The 13,424-nt window shown below is 34.7% G+C and overlaps 1 protein-coding gene across 3 annotated transcripts; it reads left to right on the top strand.

Moving 5' to 3' along the window:
- Positions 1–1,713: 1,713 nt before the first annotated feature.
- On the top strand, positions 1,714–5,929 carry LOC113283810. Of its 3 annotated transcripts, XM_026533192.1 has the most exons (3): positions 1,714–3,350; positions 4,573–4,716; positions 5,626–5,929. In XM_026533192.1, exons 1-3 carry the CDS (start codon positions 3,301–3,303, stop codon positions 5,807–5,809), a joined length of 378 nt encoding a protein of 125 aa, XP_026388977.1. In that variant the 5' UTR covers positions 1,714–3,300; the 3' UTR covers positions 5,810–5,929. The 3 variants fall into 3 exon arrangements, 1 of the variants encoding a protein (XP_026388977.1); XR_003327641.1 differs by lacking the exon at positions 5,626–5,929 and having other exon boundaries at positions 1,714–1,921; positions 4,573–5,211; XR_003327640.1 differs by lacking the exon at positions 5,626–5,929 and having other exon boundaries at positions 4,573–5,211.
- Positions 5,930–13,424: the final 7,495 nt, after the last annotated feature.

The following is a 13,424-nucleotide window of genomic DNA, read 5'->3' as shown; positions in this document are numbered from 1 at the left end:
ACCGTCACACATAATTAGGTTCACGGACTTGGTTCTGAAAACATTCTTATTATGAGATAAAGAGATATAATCTCTTCATGTAATTCGTTAATTGCAATTCATTAAGTTGAACTCTCGGAATTGTATTCGAGTTCATTCCATACAGGTTGCCTAAGAAAAATTTAGTTGTGTATTTTTGTACCCCCACATTTTCAATTAGTATCATAGCATGAAAACACGCGAAGACTAATAAGTCTGTGATGGAAGAAATTTGATTTTATAGACGGATGTATTATCTCGAATAACGTATCACCAGTTCAGAATAGATCAATATCTAAAAATCCTCTTGATGTAGAAACTGTTGATAACTAGAAACACGCCTAGGAAAACAGTTGGGTGAACTTTCTGATGAAGATGACTCAGATGTTAATAGAGATGTAGATAAGGAATTCTCAAAGTATGTTAAGCTATTAAAACCGTTGGAAAAAAGAAAGATGACAACTTCTCATCTTACATTGTTTCTGACTGATCTCTGCTAAGAAAACAAGAAATTGAGAAGAATTTACTCAGGTATTTATGGTCGGAATTCCCTTAACGATTCGATCCTCAAAGATCTTGAGAACGACCTAAGTAAAAAGTCATTTGAGTATGATAATCTTCAAAAAGAATTCTACAAGTTGGAAGAGAAACTTGCAGCAACTGAAGCAAGGATTAACTCTCAACAAATAAGTTTTGATGACATAAAAAACGTTTGTCTCACTCGAGAAAAACGCCTTGAGGATGATTTAACTGATGCTATTGATAAAATCAAGACGTTGGAAGAGGACTTGAAAAAGTTCAACACTAGTTTAAACAAATTAAATACAATGCAAGGAAGAAGTAAATTACAAATGACTTTCGGTTGATGGCTATTTTCATAAAAAAGTCTCCGCAAATCTCAGAAAATTACAAACCAGTGACTTAAATTTTCCTTCGAATAATAGGGTTGTTGAGTGACTATTACAAAATCCTAATCCAATAACATGGAATCCCGAGAATTTAATAACTTAAAAAAATTCTCTAACAAAAAACAAAAGACAACAAGAAACTCTGAAAAATTCTTATCGACTAACATTAGATTTGGAAACTCTATGGAATTTATATGAAATCTCAATCGACTACCTAGGGCTGTCAACGGAAGCTAACGAAACGGATATTGGCTCAGCCGGTTCCGTTAGGTTAACTTTTAACGGATATCTGATATCTGTTAACTTCCGACGGAAATTTAAAAATCAAATCTGATTCTGTTACGTTAAGGTTATCGGATATCAGATATTAATCCGATAATTTCCGTTATTTGCTCATGATACAAAAAATTTCCAACAATTTCTGATAATATCCGATAATTTACATTAATATTCGATAATTTCTGCTGTTTACTTAGGAGAGACGAAATCAAAGGGCTCAAGAGTAAACCTATAAAGGGTATTAGGTATCAAAAATTTTCGAAAATTTTATGATATAATTATACACTAACGGTATCGGATATTAACCTAACAGATACTCTCTTAACTGGTGCCGTTCCGTTGATAGACGGATGTAAACCTATCGGAATCCGCATATCAGATATCCCATTGACAGCCCTACGACTACCTCCTTGTAATAATCACGATGTCAATAGCATGCACCTTGGCAACACGGAATATTTAATGCATTTCCATTTCATGACACGGCCATTTCTCCTTTTAAGTTTTATTATGTACAAAAGAAAATCGTATTCCGACGATTATCTCGGAGTTAAAAGAAGGGAATAGGAGGATTTCTACGATTTCTTCATCATCATCAGGTACGATCAATTCTCAAGATTTAATTCCTGCAACTGAGAATTTAACGTTCTCATCATCATCAGAGTTAATTTAGAATCTGAGAATGGGAATTTCTTCGGTTTCTTCGTCATCATCAGGTACGATCGATTCTCAAAGTCTATTTCCTGCAATTGAGAATTTAACGTTATCATCATCATCATCAACTGAAACATCTTAATCAGATTGTTCTGTTATCATAGATAAAGTAATTGGTGACATTGATCTGTTAACACTTATTTTGGTACGTCTACCTGTGAAATCATTGCTAGTATTCAAATCGGTATCAAAACAATGGTTCTCCATCATTTCTGACCCAATTTTTGCAATTAACAACTATCGCCGACTCAATCCTAAGACCACTGGATTGTTCTTTGAGAAAATGGTTCCTAGAGAATCTAATTACGAAGTTATGTATGATTTTCTTCTTCTTGATGGTAGTAAATTTGAACAAGGACATCAAGGAGTAGAAGAAGAGACATTTAAGACTCCTAGGAAAGTTGGTGATGATCCTGAACCAGGTGAGTATGGATCGGTGAGGGAGTTTGGTGTCCGAATTAGTCAATCTTGTAATGGTCTTTTATGTTGCAATAGACAGACTGAATTTGATGGGGAACCCTTTACCAGGCGAGAATATTTGGGTTCCATTGATCAATTTTCTACTTATAAAACCTACATTTACAATCCAACTACTAGAAAATACAGATGTCTTCCACCATCACCTTTCAGAGATAATGTTCCGAAACGAGACGATTCTCGGATCAAGGTTTGTAGTATCAGTTTAGCTTTTGATCCAATGAAGTCCGTGGACTATAAAGTTATCTGCATTTGGAAAATTGAACCCTTTTATCATGATTATTGGGATCAGGATGTTGATAATAAGTATTATCTTGAAATATACTCGTCTAAAACTAACACTTGGAGGAAGCTCAATTCAAATCCTTTTTATGGGCATGCTATGAGTTTCATGACATCTGGTGTCTACTGGAATGGTTGTTTGCACTGGATTGGGAGTGTCAGATATGCAGCAAATCCTGAGTCCTCAATGTATTTTGATGTTGAACAAGAACTTGTTAAGCCGTTGCCAGCTTCGCCTAATGTCGATGAGTCGAAAGTTATGTATTTTGGAGAGTGTGGTGGTCATTTGTATCTTATAGAGCTTCTTGAATCATGTTATTACTCATTACAACATTTTGAAGATGGAGACTGATTATTCTGGGTGGAAACTAACACTCAAGCTTGACTTGGAAAGTCTTATTGCTGTATATCCAGGAAGAGATATTGCATTTCATGATCTTAAATTTCTTTGGAGAATGATAGTGTTCCTCGAGGAAGATCAAACAGAATCATTGTCAAAGCTTGTGATGGTCGTAACTGGGAAGGAGGTTATATCTTATGATCTTAAAGAAATGAGTGTTACCCGAATCCATAATTATCCTGGGGATTATTTTTTTTTTCTCGACGCTCAAGATGTATTCGCATGGGGTCATCTTCATCATTACATCGAGTCACTTGCATGTGTTTGATGCAGTAAGTCTGATTCTCTCAAAAAACCAAGCAGAGTTTGTGAATTTTGAGATTGAAGCTGCTGGTCAGAGTGATGGTTGTTAGATTAATTTTTCTGGAGCTAACACTAGTACTCTAAACTCTCCTATTAAATATGGGGCGTTTTTGTGTTAATGCGGATAAGTTGATATGAGTCACCTGTTTTGTTTTTTTTTTTACCATATTGTCATTGTTTTTGAGATACCCTCATTGCTTAATCTGTTTAACTTTCCTTTATCTTCTGAATACACCTTGATGCCTACTGGTGAAGCTTTAGGTCTTTCACTCCCTTTCAGTTTTACGTTTATGTTTTTATTGGCACAATAGTCATGCCTCTTATGCTGGATGTTGTGCCAAACATGTGTATGATGGTTGTGGCACTGATCATACTTTTTGGAATCTGTTTCGATTGTTCTGACAAAACTATATGTTATACCATTTTCTTGTTAAGAGTTATAAGACACTGAGTAATTGAATTTGTGATTATATATTCTTGCAGTTCCATATTATAAATATGCAGTTGTTTGTGCCTGATTTGTGTTTACAGTCAGCTCTGTCCATTGTTGTTTGTCACCACGTTAATTCCATGTCTTGAGTTTGTATTGTGTGTGTTAATATCTTATTGTACTCTGCACAGAGACACTCATATAGAGATATATAATGCAAGATATGGAATCAGGAAAAGTGAATAGTCGATTAAATCTCTATATTCTCCTGCAACATCTGCACCATTGGGCAGCCTTTATAATTGCGCGAGCTCTTGGGTTCCTTGCTTCTGCATATAAGGGCCACCCATGTGCTAGTGTAGTTGAGAACTTGTAGGTTCGCTCCAATAATAGAAACATGGTCAAGGGGCGGCCCCAAGTAATCAAAACATTTATTGAGAATGTGTATCCATTTCTGTTGCAGTTTAAAAATCTCGTTTCAGTTTTGTTAGCATAGCTGGAGCTCTCTAAATTTTTATTTTGATTTATGCAAGTATTTATCCTTGAGTTTATGCTGTGGTTTTTCTTCCGAAAATGAGGCAAACTAGAAATGGTTTCTGGAAACTCAAAAAAGTAGCATCTCCTAACACACGACTTACATTTGTGAGTGATCTTGTGAATGGTTTGGTTACCCTAAGGAACTGAACCAGAATTTGATTTAAGAGTTATATGCATGCGAACACTTACAAAGATTATTGTATTTAATGGATAATTTGTCGCAGGTTAAAAATCAGAAGTTGCAAGAATATGAATATGCCTAATCGGAGTTGCAGCTGCAACTGTTGGCTTATTGTAGGATTCCCTTGTGCACATGCGGTTCGTTGCATTATGGCTCATGGAGATAATCCTATTGATTACTGTGGGAGGTACTTTCCAACTCAGTTCCACCAACAGTCATATGGTAGACCAATTGATCATGTTCCCACTGTGTCGAAAAGCCTATGATGGTATCTCCTAAATCAATTTTGCTTAGCCCTGATACTTTTCCACAATGCTTAGAACTCCTAATAAGGGTTTGGTTCCTAGCAAGTGCAGTGTGAAAACCGCCCACCACTGAAGGACCTGTACAGAGATGCCTAACCGCAGATACATATTTCCTGTTGGTGTCATAGATTTTTGAGTTTTATGGTTTTGATGTCAGGTTCAGTGAGTAGCTTTTGCTGGTGGCTGGTAATGCATTGCCAAACATGAACAGAATTTGAGTGATTTCAATTACAAGGAATACCCTCATAATATTTAAATCTGAATTTGAGATTGTGAATTTCATTGCCCAAGAATTGGAAGTGCTGTAATGTGATTTTCACACACAAATAGGAAAATGCCATGGCTATTGAAAATTTCAATGATAAACTTGAAACAAAGATTTTTTCGTCAACTTTAGCTTTTATTTATAAGAGACACGCTACGATTGTGAATCGAGAAACATAGGTAGGACATTAGAACTAACCCATAAAGATTAGTTAACACACAAAGTAAAGTAAAAATACTTAGTATTATAATTCTTACGCCCTGTTCCACTTGTATAAGCATTTCACTGAAGCGGGAGCATTATGTCTGCACCTGCTGGGCATCTTGCTTCTACTGGCATCTTTGCCAAGTCCACCATTGTCAGGATCTGGTTGCTACCCTGAATGAATTGTATTCTTAGTTCCCAGAGTTTGTAAACTCCAGTTGCTTCATCATACTTGCACACCATTCCAAAATTCTTATCAATAATTCAATTAACATTCATTTACTTTTGAATTAATTGGTGTCATTTCTAATTTACGTTATAGAAATGTGATGGAGGTCGAACATCTTTTGAACTATCTTAACGAGAATGATGCAGTTATTGAGTCTCCAACAGAAGAAGAAATTATTGAGTCAGTAATGAATAATGAGAATGATCCTGATCCAGATGATAGTAGCGTCGTACCAAATATGTCATCTAAAGATGCTTTTCAAGCTATGGCCACTTAAAAAAATTAATGCTACACCACGAGTAAAATATTTCAGAAATTGTACAACCATTGCATAAAATTAAGGATACGGTGCATTTTGGTTTGCGTAGAAGAAAAAGACAATCAACCATAGATGATTTTTTTTAGTTCATTCCTACATGTATTTTTATGTAAAATTTTCTGATTATTTATTTTGATTTATTTTATATATAATTCAGTGGTTATTCGTTATATTTCTATAGGGCCTTTAAGGATCCAATTTTCTTTATTCATTAATGCATTAAGCGAGGTTATTCATGTACCACCTTGGCCCAAGTCGGGACCGGAAAAAATTATTCATTTAGCGAGGTTATTCATTTATCGAACATTCGTTAATCGAGGTTTGACTGTAGCAGAGAGTTTCGTTTACCCACTTTAAATAAAGTTATGCAAAATTCGGTCTATATTATTGGGTTAGGATTTAGGAGAAGTGGGGATAGAAAATAGATAAAACCATCTAATTTCAGTGACATGCCCACTATTTATGTGCCTTATAAACATGGATGACAGTGAACGTATGATCCAAAACTTTACACCTTGCCATGTATTTTCGCATTGCTCCTTGGCAAAAATAGATAGTCTCTCCATCCAACATTTTTTTCACTATATTTTTCCTTTTTGTCCACAACAACATCTCCAATATTTGGGGTCAAGGTCATCCTATGTGGAGATGTTATTAAGACTTTTTGAATGTGGGTCATTCACTACATCACAAATAATAATACTAAATATAAGAATTTCTACCTTAAATTCCATCTCCAATCCCCAAGGTCTTATCCAACATTTTTTTTCTAAATCTAGAGACAAAAGATGATGTGGACTTAAGACCTAGGGTCATGAAGAAGGTCTAAATAAGACTTTCTACTTTACCCCCACTTGGTGGCTGTGATTGGTTTCCTTATTATCTTAGAGAGATGATTTTGGATGACTAATCAAGTAGATTATCTCCCGAAATCGAGACACCTGATTTTATATTTTTGAGAGGAGAAATCATCGTGCTTAAACAAACATCACTTGTTACTGATGATCCTATTGAACCCTCTTCCATGATTTTGTTGATGATAATCAGAGACGGAGAATGCCGCCGCTGCTCGCTGCTTTGTTGTTTGTTTCCTTAGAGTTAGGGTTTTGCTTAGTTTTACGAGGGTTATAGACTTGCCCGGTTAATTTAGGTTAAGTTTTGACCTTTGATTTCAACCTGGATGAATCGTACTCGTGACTGACCGTTTTTCTGACCGATATCTCTTATGACCTCCACCCTAGTGTTGGAGATGAAAAATTTGTATAAAATGTCTTATATCCTATGTGTCATATCAATTTAGGACCTTGACCCTGGCATTGGAGATGCTCTAATCTATTTTTTTTATCAAATCTTTAATAATAATTAGTGTTGTTCAAATTTTCTTTAAAATATAAAGAATTTTAGTCGTCATGTTTACAGTACACTTGTTACTTATGTCTTTTAAAAATGTTTCAAAAGTGTATAACATTTACAAATATGGGGAAGGATTCGTTGACATGGTTATAATGACATAATCCATTGATATGGTTATCATTTTTTCTAGCAAACCCAACCGACAATGAATTTAATGCTAATATATTGACGACATGTTCCTCGTATAAAACTCTACATTCCTACTAAAAATGAGAGAATACCGAAATACGAAACTTCACCATCCACAAATTTTAATATTAATCGTTAATCTTCAAAGGTTGATGTTCAAAATGGTAGATGGTGGTCTTATACATCTCAGAACGCTCTCATTTTTGGTGGGAGTGTAGAGAATTATAAGAAGAACATGTCATCAAAAAATTAGTCTCAAATTCATTGACGCTAAAATGTCAAGATTATGTCATTATAACCATGTCAACTGATCCTATCCCTACGGATATTTGCATTTAACACAGAAAAAAAGAAAGAAAAAAAATTTGATAATTTTTTTTTACTGTTACTGTACCTTCGTGTTTTCCTTAACAATTGTGAAAATATCACAATGAATCAAGAGTATCCTGGGATCTTTTATTTCTTAGTACCAGCAGCGCGTTGAGCAACAAGTATAGCCGCTAACATCCTAACTAACAATACCATGAAACAACGGTAAAAGTCGAGCAGTCACAAATATCTACCGCTCTGCCAACATCCATGAGGGGTCACTTGAAATGTATTTTGGCTTCAACAATTTTAGTGTTGCAGTAAATTTGTGTATAAATAATTGCCTTAATTGTGCTGTTTAATATCCATCTCTTTTTATACACGAACTAGGTATCACCCCGGCCTACGCCGACGCTCAATTTTTTTTCGATTTTTTCTTGCGACCTAGTGTTTTCTGATCGTGTCAAATTAGCCGGGGCTGACAGCCCCGACCGTGGTCTTCTATGCAAATTCCAATATTTTGTTGGTCGGGTCAAATTAGTCGGGGCCTACAGTCCCGGCCGTGGTCCCCTACGCAAATTCCAGTATTTTATTGGTCGTGTCAAATTAGCCGGGGATGATGGCCCTGGCCGTAGTCCCCTACGCAAATTCTTGTATTTTGTTGGTCTGGGAAAATTAGTCGGGGTCTGCAGCCCCGGCCGTAATACCCTACGCAAATTCCGGTATTTTGTTGGTCGGGCCAAATTAGCCGGGACTTGCATCCCCCGCCGTAGTCCCCTACGCAAATTTCTGCCTTCGGCCGAGGCTCAACCATTTTTGATTTCTTTTCTTTTTGTTGTTTGGTCCCTTACGCAAATTCCAGTATTTTGTTTGTCGTGTCAAATTAATCGGGGTTGTAGCGCAAATTTCGGTATTTTGTTGATGGGGTCAAATTAATCGGGGCTTACAGCCCTGGCCGTGGTCCCCTACACAAATTCCAGTATTTTGTTTGTCGGGTCAAATTAGTTGTAGTCTTCTACGCAAATTCTGGTATTTTGTTAATGGGAACAAATTAGTCGGGGCCTACAACCCCGGCCGTAGTCCTTTACGCGAATTTCAATATTTTGTTGGTCGGTCTAATTAGCCAGGACCCACAGCCCTACCGTAGTCTCGCAAATATCTGGCGTTGCCGTATGGCCCGTATCTGATCGACTATATATCCCAAATATTGATGCTCAATATCAATAGGATGCTTCAAAAAAAAAAAGGATAAAAAAACTATCAATCCCGAGAAGAAAAGTTTAAGACCAAATCTTAACCACGTTGCAAAAGGAAATTAATTTTTTCTTCCTGTTTGTACACTGCTCACATCAAAGAAAAACCAAACGAGTCCCACTCGTTTTTGTTTTGCGCTTTCACGCAGTACTTTTTCTTTTTTGGTAGCTTAGGCGTGTTAGGTCAGGTTAACTAATAAGGGCTCGTTACCTTTCTGGTCGGGCAAAGCCTATTTCAGAACCATGTATAGCTTGAAATTAGCTTTGGTACGGGCCACGACATAATCTATGTCGTCCAAAATAATTAAATCTCAAGAGATCCTCAAGAGATCAGACGGACGTCTATATAAGACATATAACCAATCGATCCGATCGTAGGATGATAAAATCGATGGTCGGATTTGTAAGGCTACACACACAACACTTCTTTTTATAATATACATGTGAACCATAGTAGAGACAGAACTTATGATGCTGGAGGAAACTACAACGAAATTTTGCATGACCATTCTTATCAAATTCACCCTAGATTAATTGTGAAGTAAGATATCAACAACACTTCCAGTATCCACCAACGTTCTATTAATTGTCCATTTTTCTGCGTTTTCCGCCTTTTGACCAACTTTACTTCGCTCAGCCGTTATTGTAATCACCAATGGATCTTTTCGCGTTAAATTTCCTTCCGGAATTTCATCTGCTGTAAATGTTATCTTCGTTTTTTACCACTCCTTTAGAGGAGATTCTTTTTCCACCGTCATCACCTTCTTTCCTTTATAATCTCGTTTATGTATTCTTCCTGTGATTCCTGCTTGAAAATCCGCATCAGAGAGTGGTGTTTTAGTTATAGAATTACACGGTATGCCTCTGCCTCTTCCTTGTATCGTCATGATTTTTATTTTTCCTATAGATCCTATAGATTCTTCGCTTTTCATCTTTATCTTTTCCAAAATCTTCAGATCCAATTTTTCAAGATTCTACAAACTCGTTGACATGATTTATCACTCCAAGCTGTTTCTAGCGCCAAAATGCAGTTGCAGGAAATCCTACATCCACATCCAATCAATATTATTTAATTTTCTAAGTAATCATAATGGAAATCACTCGTTTATTAATCAAGATCTTGGGATTGAATACAATATATTACAAAGATTTTACTTATTCTCCAAGTAAACTTTCTCTCTCCTAATTTCTTGTCTAACACTCACCTTAAAGATCCCTCTCAATACACAAATTCCTTCCCCTTATACAGGGTACTACATAATGGATGACAGCTAATAAATCCCCTATTTTCGGAATCACTGTGCGTTACAATCGTTGATGTACATTCACTTAATCTCGCACACTTTACATCTTCACACATATCATCCCACTTAAATCGTGACTATGTTGACATCATTAAATACGTCATCTTAATTTTAACATGTGCGATGATCTTCGCCTACCTTAGATGACCTTTACCTTGCATACATAATGAATGTGCGATATTTCATTCCTACATAGAACTCACAAACTCAAAGAGATTCCTCTACGGTTCATTCAGATTACTTATCTATTAATTTTGGTGGATTACAGTGTGCCGTTTAGAGGAAGATGCCCATATGGTTCTTGGTGGATTACAGTGTTCCTATTAGAGGAAGATGCCCATATGGTGCTAATGTACTTTTACCCAGTCGATATAAAACAGAAGGCTGCAGCTGCTACTCTTATTTCCTTCATTTTTTTTCTCCCACTGCTAGTTTTGTGAACTCTCTTTGCCTCTAGTTTTACTTTGAGTAGTACCGTATATTATGTTCCGTTGGAGCTGTGTGGTACTCTTCTTGAGGAGTGTAGTGTTGGCTCTGTATTTGAGCACAGTACTGTATATTACATTCTCAACTGCACCAACCAGGGCCGTTCCTCAGATTTTTTTTGTCCTGAAGCAAATTTTTTTTTATGTCCCCCAATTTTTTTTTATTTTTTTTGCCACGACTAATAATAAAATATAAGTTAGTTTTATAGGTGTGTAGAGCATTGTAGGACAAGTATATCTCTAAAATATTATGTTTAAATATGCTATCGTCTAATTTTTGTAAGAAAAATATCTCCTAAAATGTGAGGTAGTGAGAATTTGATAGTGTGTAAGGATCCTCCTCGTGTTAGAATTACAAAAAATAGAGAAATGAAAAGGAACTATAAGTTACGTTTTTCAATCAATAATTTAAGACCCAAAGAACACAAGAGATTTGGGTGGTTATTTAGAGCACATTTCTTTTAGGCTCCAAAAGCCAAAGGTAAAAAAAAACGTTGGTGAAAAGAAAATAACGAGTTTATAGAATATTCAAAATAAATTCCCAACTTTTTATGTTTATTAAATATTTATCCTAAATATTTACGTAATATAATCAATAAGTCCCTTCTAAAATTTTATTTGGGGATTTTAATAAAGTGCCACACTTCCAATATGCAGTTTCTGAAAATGCCACCGTTTTTTTCAGAGTTTATTAAATGCCATACTCTTGAATTTTTTCATCCCGTTTTTTTTGAGATAACGGTTACCGGCTGTTAGTCTCTGTTAGTGCATACATGGCATTAAATAACACTCGGGATTTGGCTAAGAAAGTATCTCGGTTAACTGGAACCGACACTAGGAGAACTTCGTTAGGCCTAGTTTGGTATTGCTACGGCTGCAAAAGCATATTTTTCTGCCGTGCGTTGTTGTGCTGTGCTGTGAGAAAAAAGCAGTTAGACATTTGGTAAAATATTAATTAAAGTTAAAGCCGATTAACAAAAGCAATCAAAGTGTGTTTGGTGAAATATCATATTCAACCATTGTTTAGCAAATGACAAAAACAGACATATATCTGAAAATAATTTTGTTTCAATTTATTGGGTTTAAAAATAATTAAATTTTTTACTATTAAATATAAACATATATAATATTAAATTTACTTAACCACTTTTTAATATATATATATATATAATAATTTTCAAACAAAAAATCAAACTAAAATTAAGTAATTATTTAATATTATTATCAACTGTGTTATTAAACAAATATTTTATTATATAATATTTTTTTATTTTTGTTTTTATTTTATAATAAAAATCAAGCTAAAATTAAATAAAAATTTTATATTAGTTTTACATGGAGTTAGTTGGTAGCCTAGCAACAATTTGCGCCCAAATTTCTTTTATTATTTGTTTTTATTTTTATTTGTGACAAACTAAATGAAATAGTATCATAAAATAGTTTGAAAATAAAATATAATAATGTTTAAAGAATAAAATATAAGAAAATCTTATGCTTTTGTAGCTTTTAAAAGCTTCTCCTCCCCAGCTTTTAAAAATTGAGGAATTTGAGAAGTTCTTTGGGTAAAAAATATTTTGATTTTTTTTTATCAAAAACCATTCAAAAATTATTAACATATATAAATTTTGAAAGTGCTTTTGAAAAAATAAAAACATTACCAAACCCAACCTTAAAAAAGGTTATTGATCGTGAAGTTTTTAAATTGTTCCTCAAAAATATTATTGCTTTAGATGATCCAGAAATGTGTTCAATCTGTCTTCGAGATATCGATGGTGGTGTTGGTGATGCTGTAGTTTCGAATTATTCATCACATACTTTCCATAAGAAGTGCATGGTGGAATTAATGGTGGGGACAAAAATTCAGATTCCTTGAGATTAAAACTTTTATTACTATTCTTAGGGTTCTATTATTTTTTTTCTACTTGTAATGGTTATTCGATTTTATAAACAGAGGAATGTCAATAAATTATCCTAGCTTAATTAGGAGCGATGGTTTCTAATTGGGGGCCATGGAATTTTGTTTGCCCCCAAATTTTTCAGGAGTGTAAAAATCGGAAGATGAATATACTATTTTACCCTTGATTATATTTTTTTCAAGTAACGACCCTTCACCGACATTAACGACAGTTTAGGGTCGTCATATACATCATGATCAAAACAATAACGACTCTAAACTGTCATACACTAATGACTCTTTTTAGAGATTAAGGACAGTCTATAACGACATTTCTAAAATTTTAACGACTGTTTAAGTCGTCAAATGCGTAACCAAAACACTAACGACCCTTCCAAAGGATCGTCAGGGAATTGATCATTTTTATGACGACCCAAAACTGTCGTACATTTCCGCCATTAATGAATCTTCGACAGTTTAGAGTCGTCACTTAAACAGTCTAAACATTAACGACTATTGAGGGTCGTCAATGAAATTTTTTAATACCTTGACGATTTCTCATACTATCTGGGCAAAAAAAAAAAAGGAAAAAAAAGTTAGACTAAAAATTGCAGATAAAAAATCTGGAAAAAAAATTAAACTCTAATTAAGTAAGATTATCACTAATTAATTAAGATTATCACTAATTAATTAAATTTTGACTCTAATCATTTAAGGGCGTTTTGGCCATTTAAAAAAATATTTTTATAAGGGGTGATCCAAATTAGGTTATGGTGACCTTTTTTG

The sequence above is a fragment of the Papaver somniferum genome, chromosome 5 (assembly GCF_003573695.1).
Source record: "Papaver somniferum cultivar HN1 chromosome 5, ASM357369v1, whole genome shotgun sequence".
Classification (NCBI taxonomy): Eukaryota; Viridiplantae; Streptophyta; class Magnoliopsida; order Ranunculales; family Papaveraceae; genus Papaver; species Papaver somniferum.
Note: the sequence above shows the minus strand (reverse complement) of the source record. Positions and strands in the feature narration are given on the sequence as shown.

What these genes read in the sequence shown, in the direction of transcription:
- LOC113283810 (XM_026533192.1), top strand. Translation starts at nt 3,301, where the DNA reads ATGGGGTCATCTTCATCATTACATCGAGTCACTTGCATGTGTTTGATG. An exon ending in ACTTGCATGTGTTTGATGCA is followed by an intron (nt 3,351 to 4,572) that starts GTAAGTCTGATT and finishes AATTTGTCGCAG; the next exon opens with GTTAAAAATCAGAAGTTGCA. An exon ending in CCTATTGATTACTGTGGGAG is followed by an intron (nt 4,717 to 5,625) that starts GTACTTTCCAAC and finishes TTTACGTTATAG; the next exon opens with AAATGTGATGGAGGTCGAAC.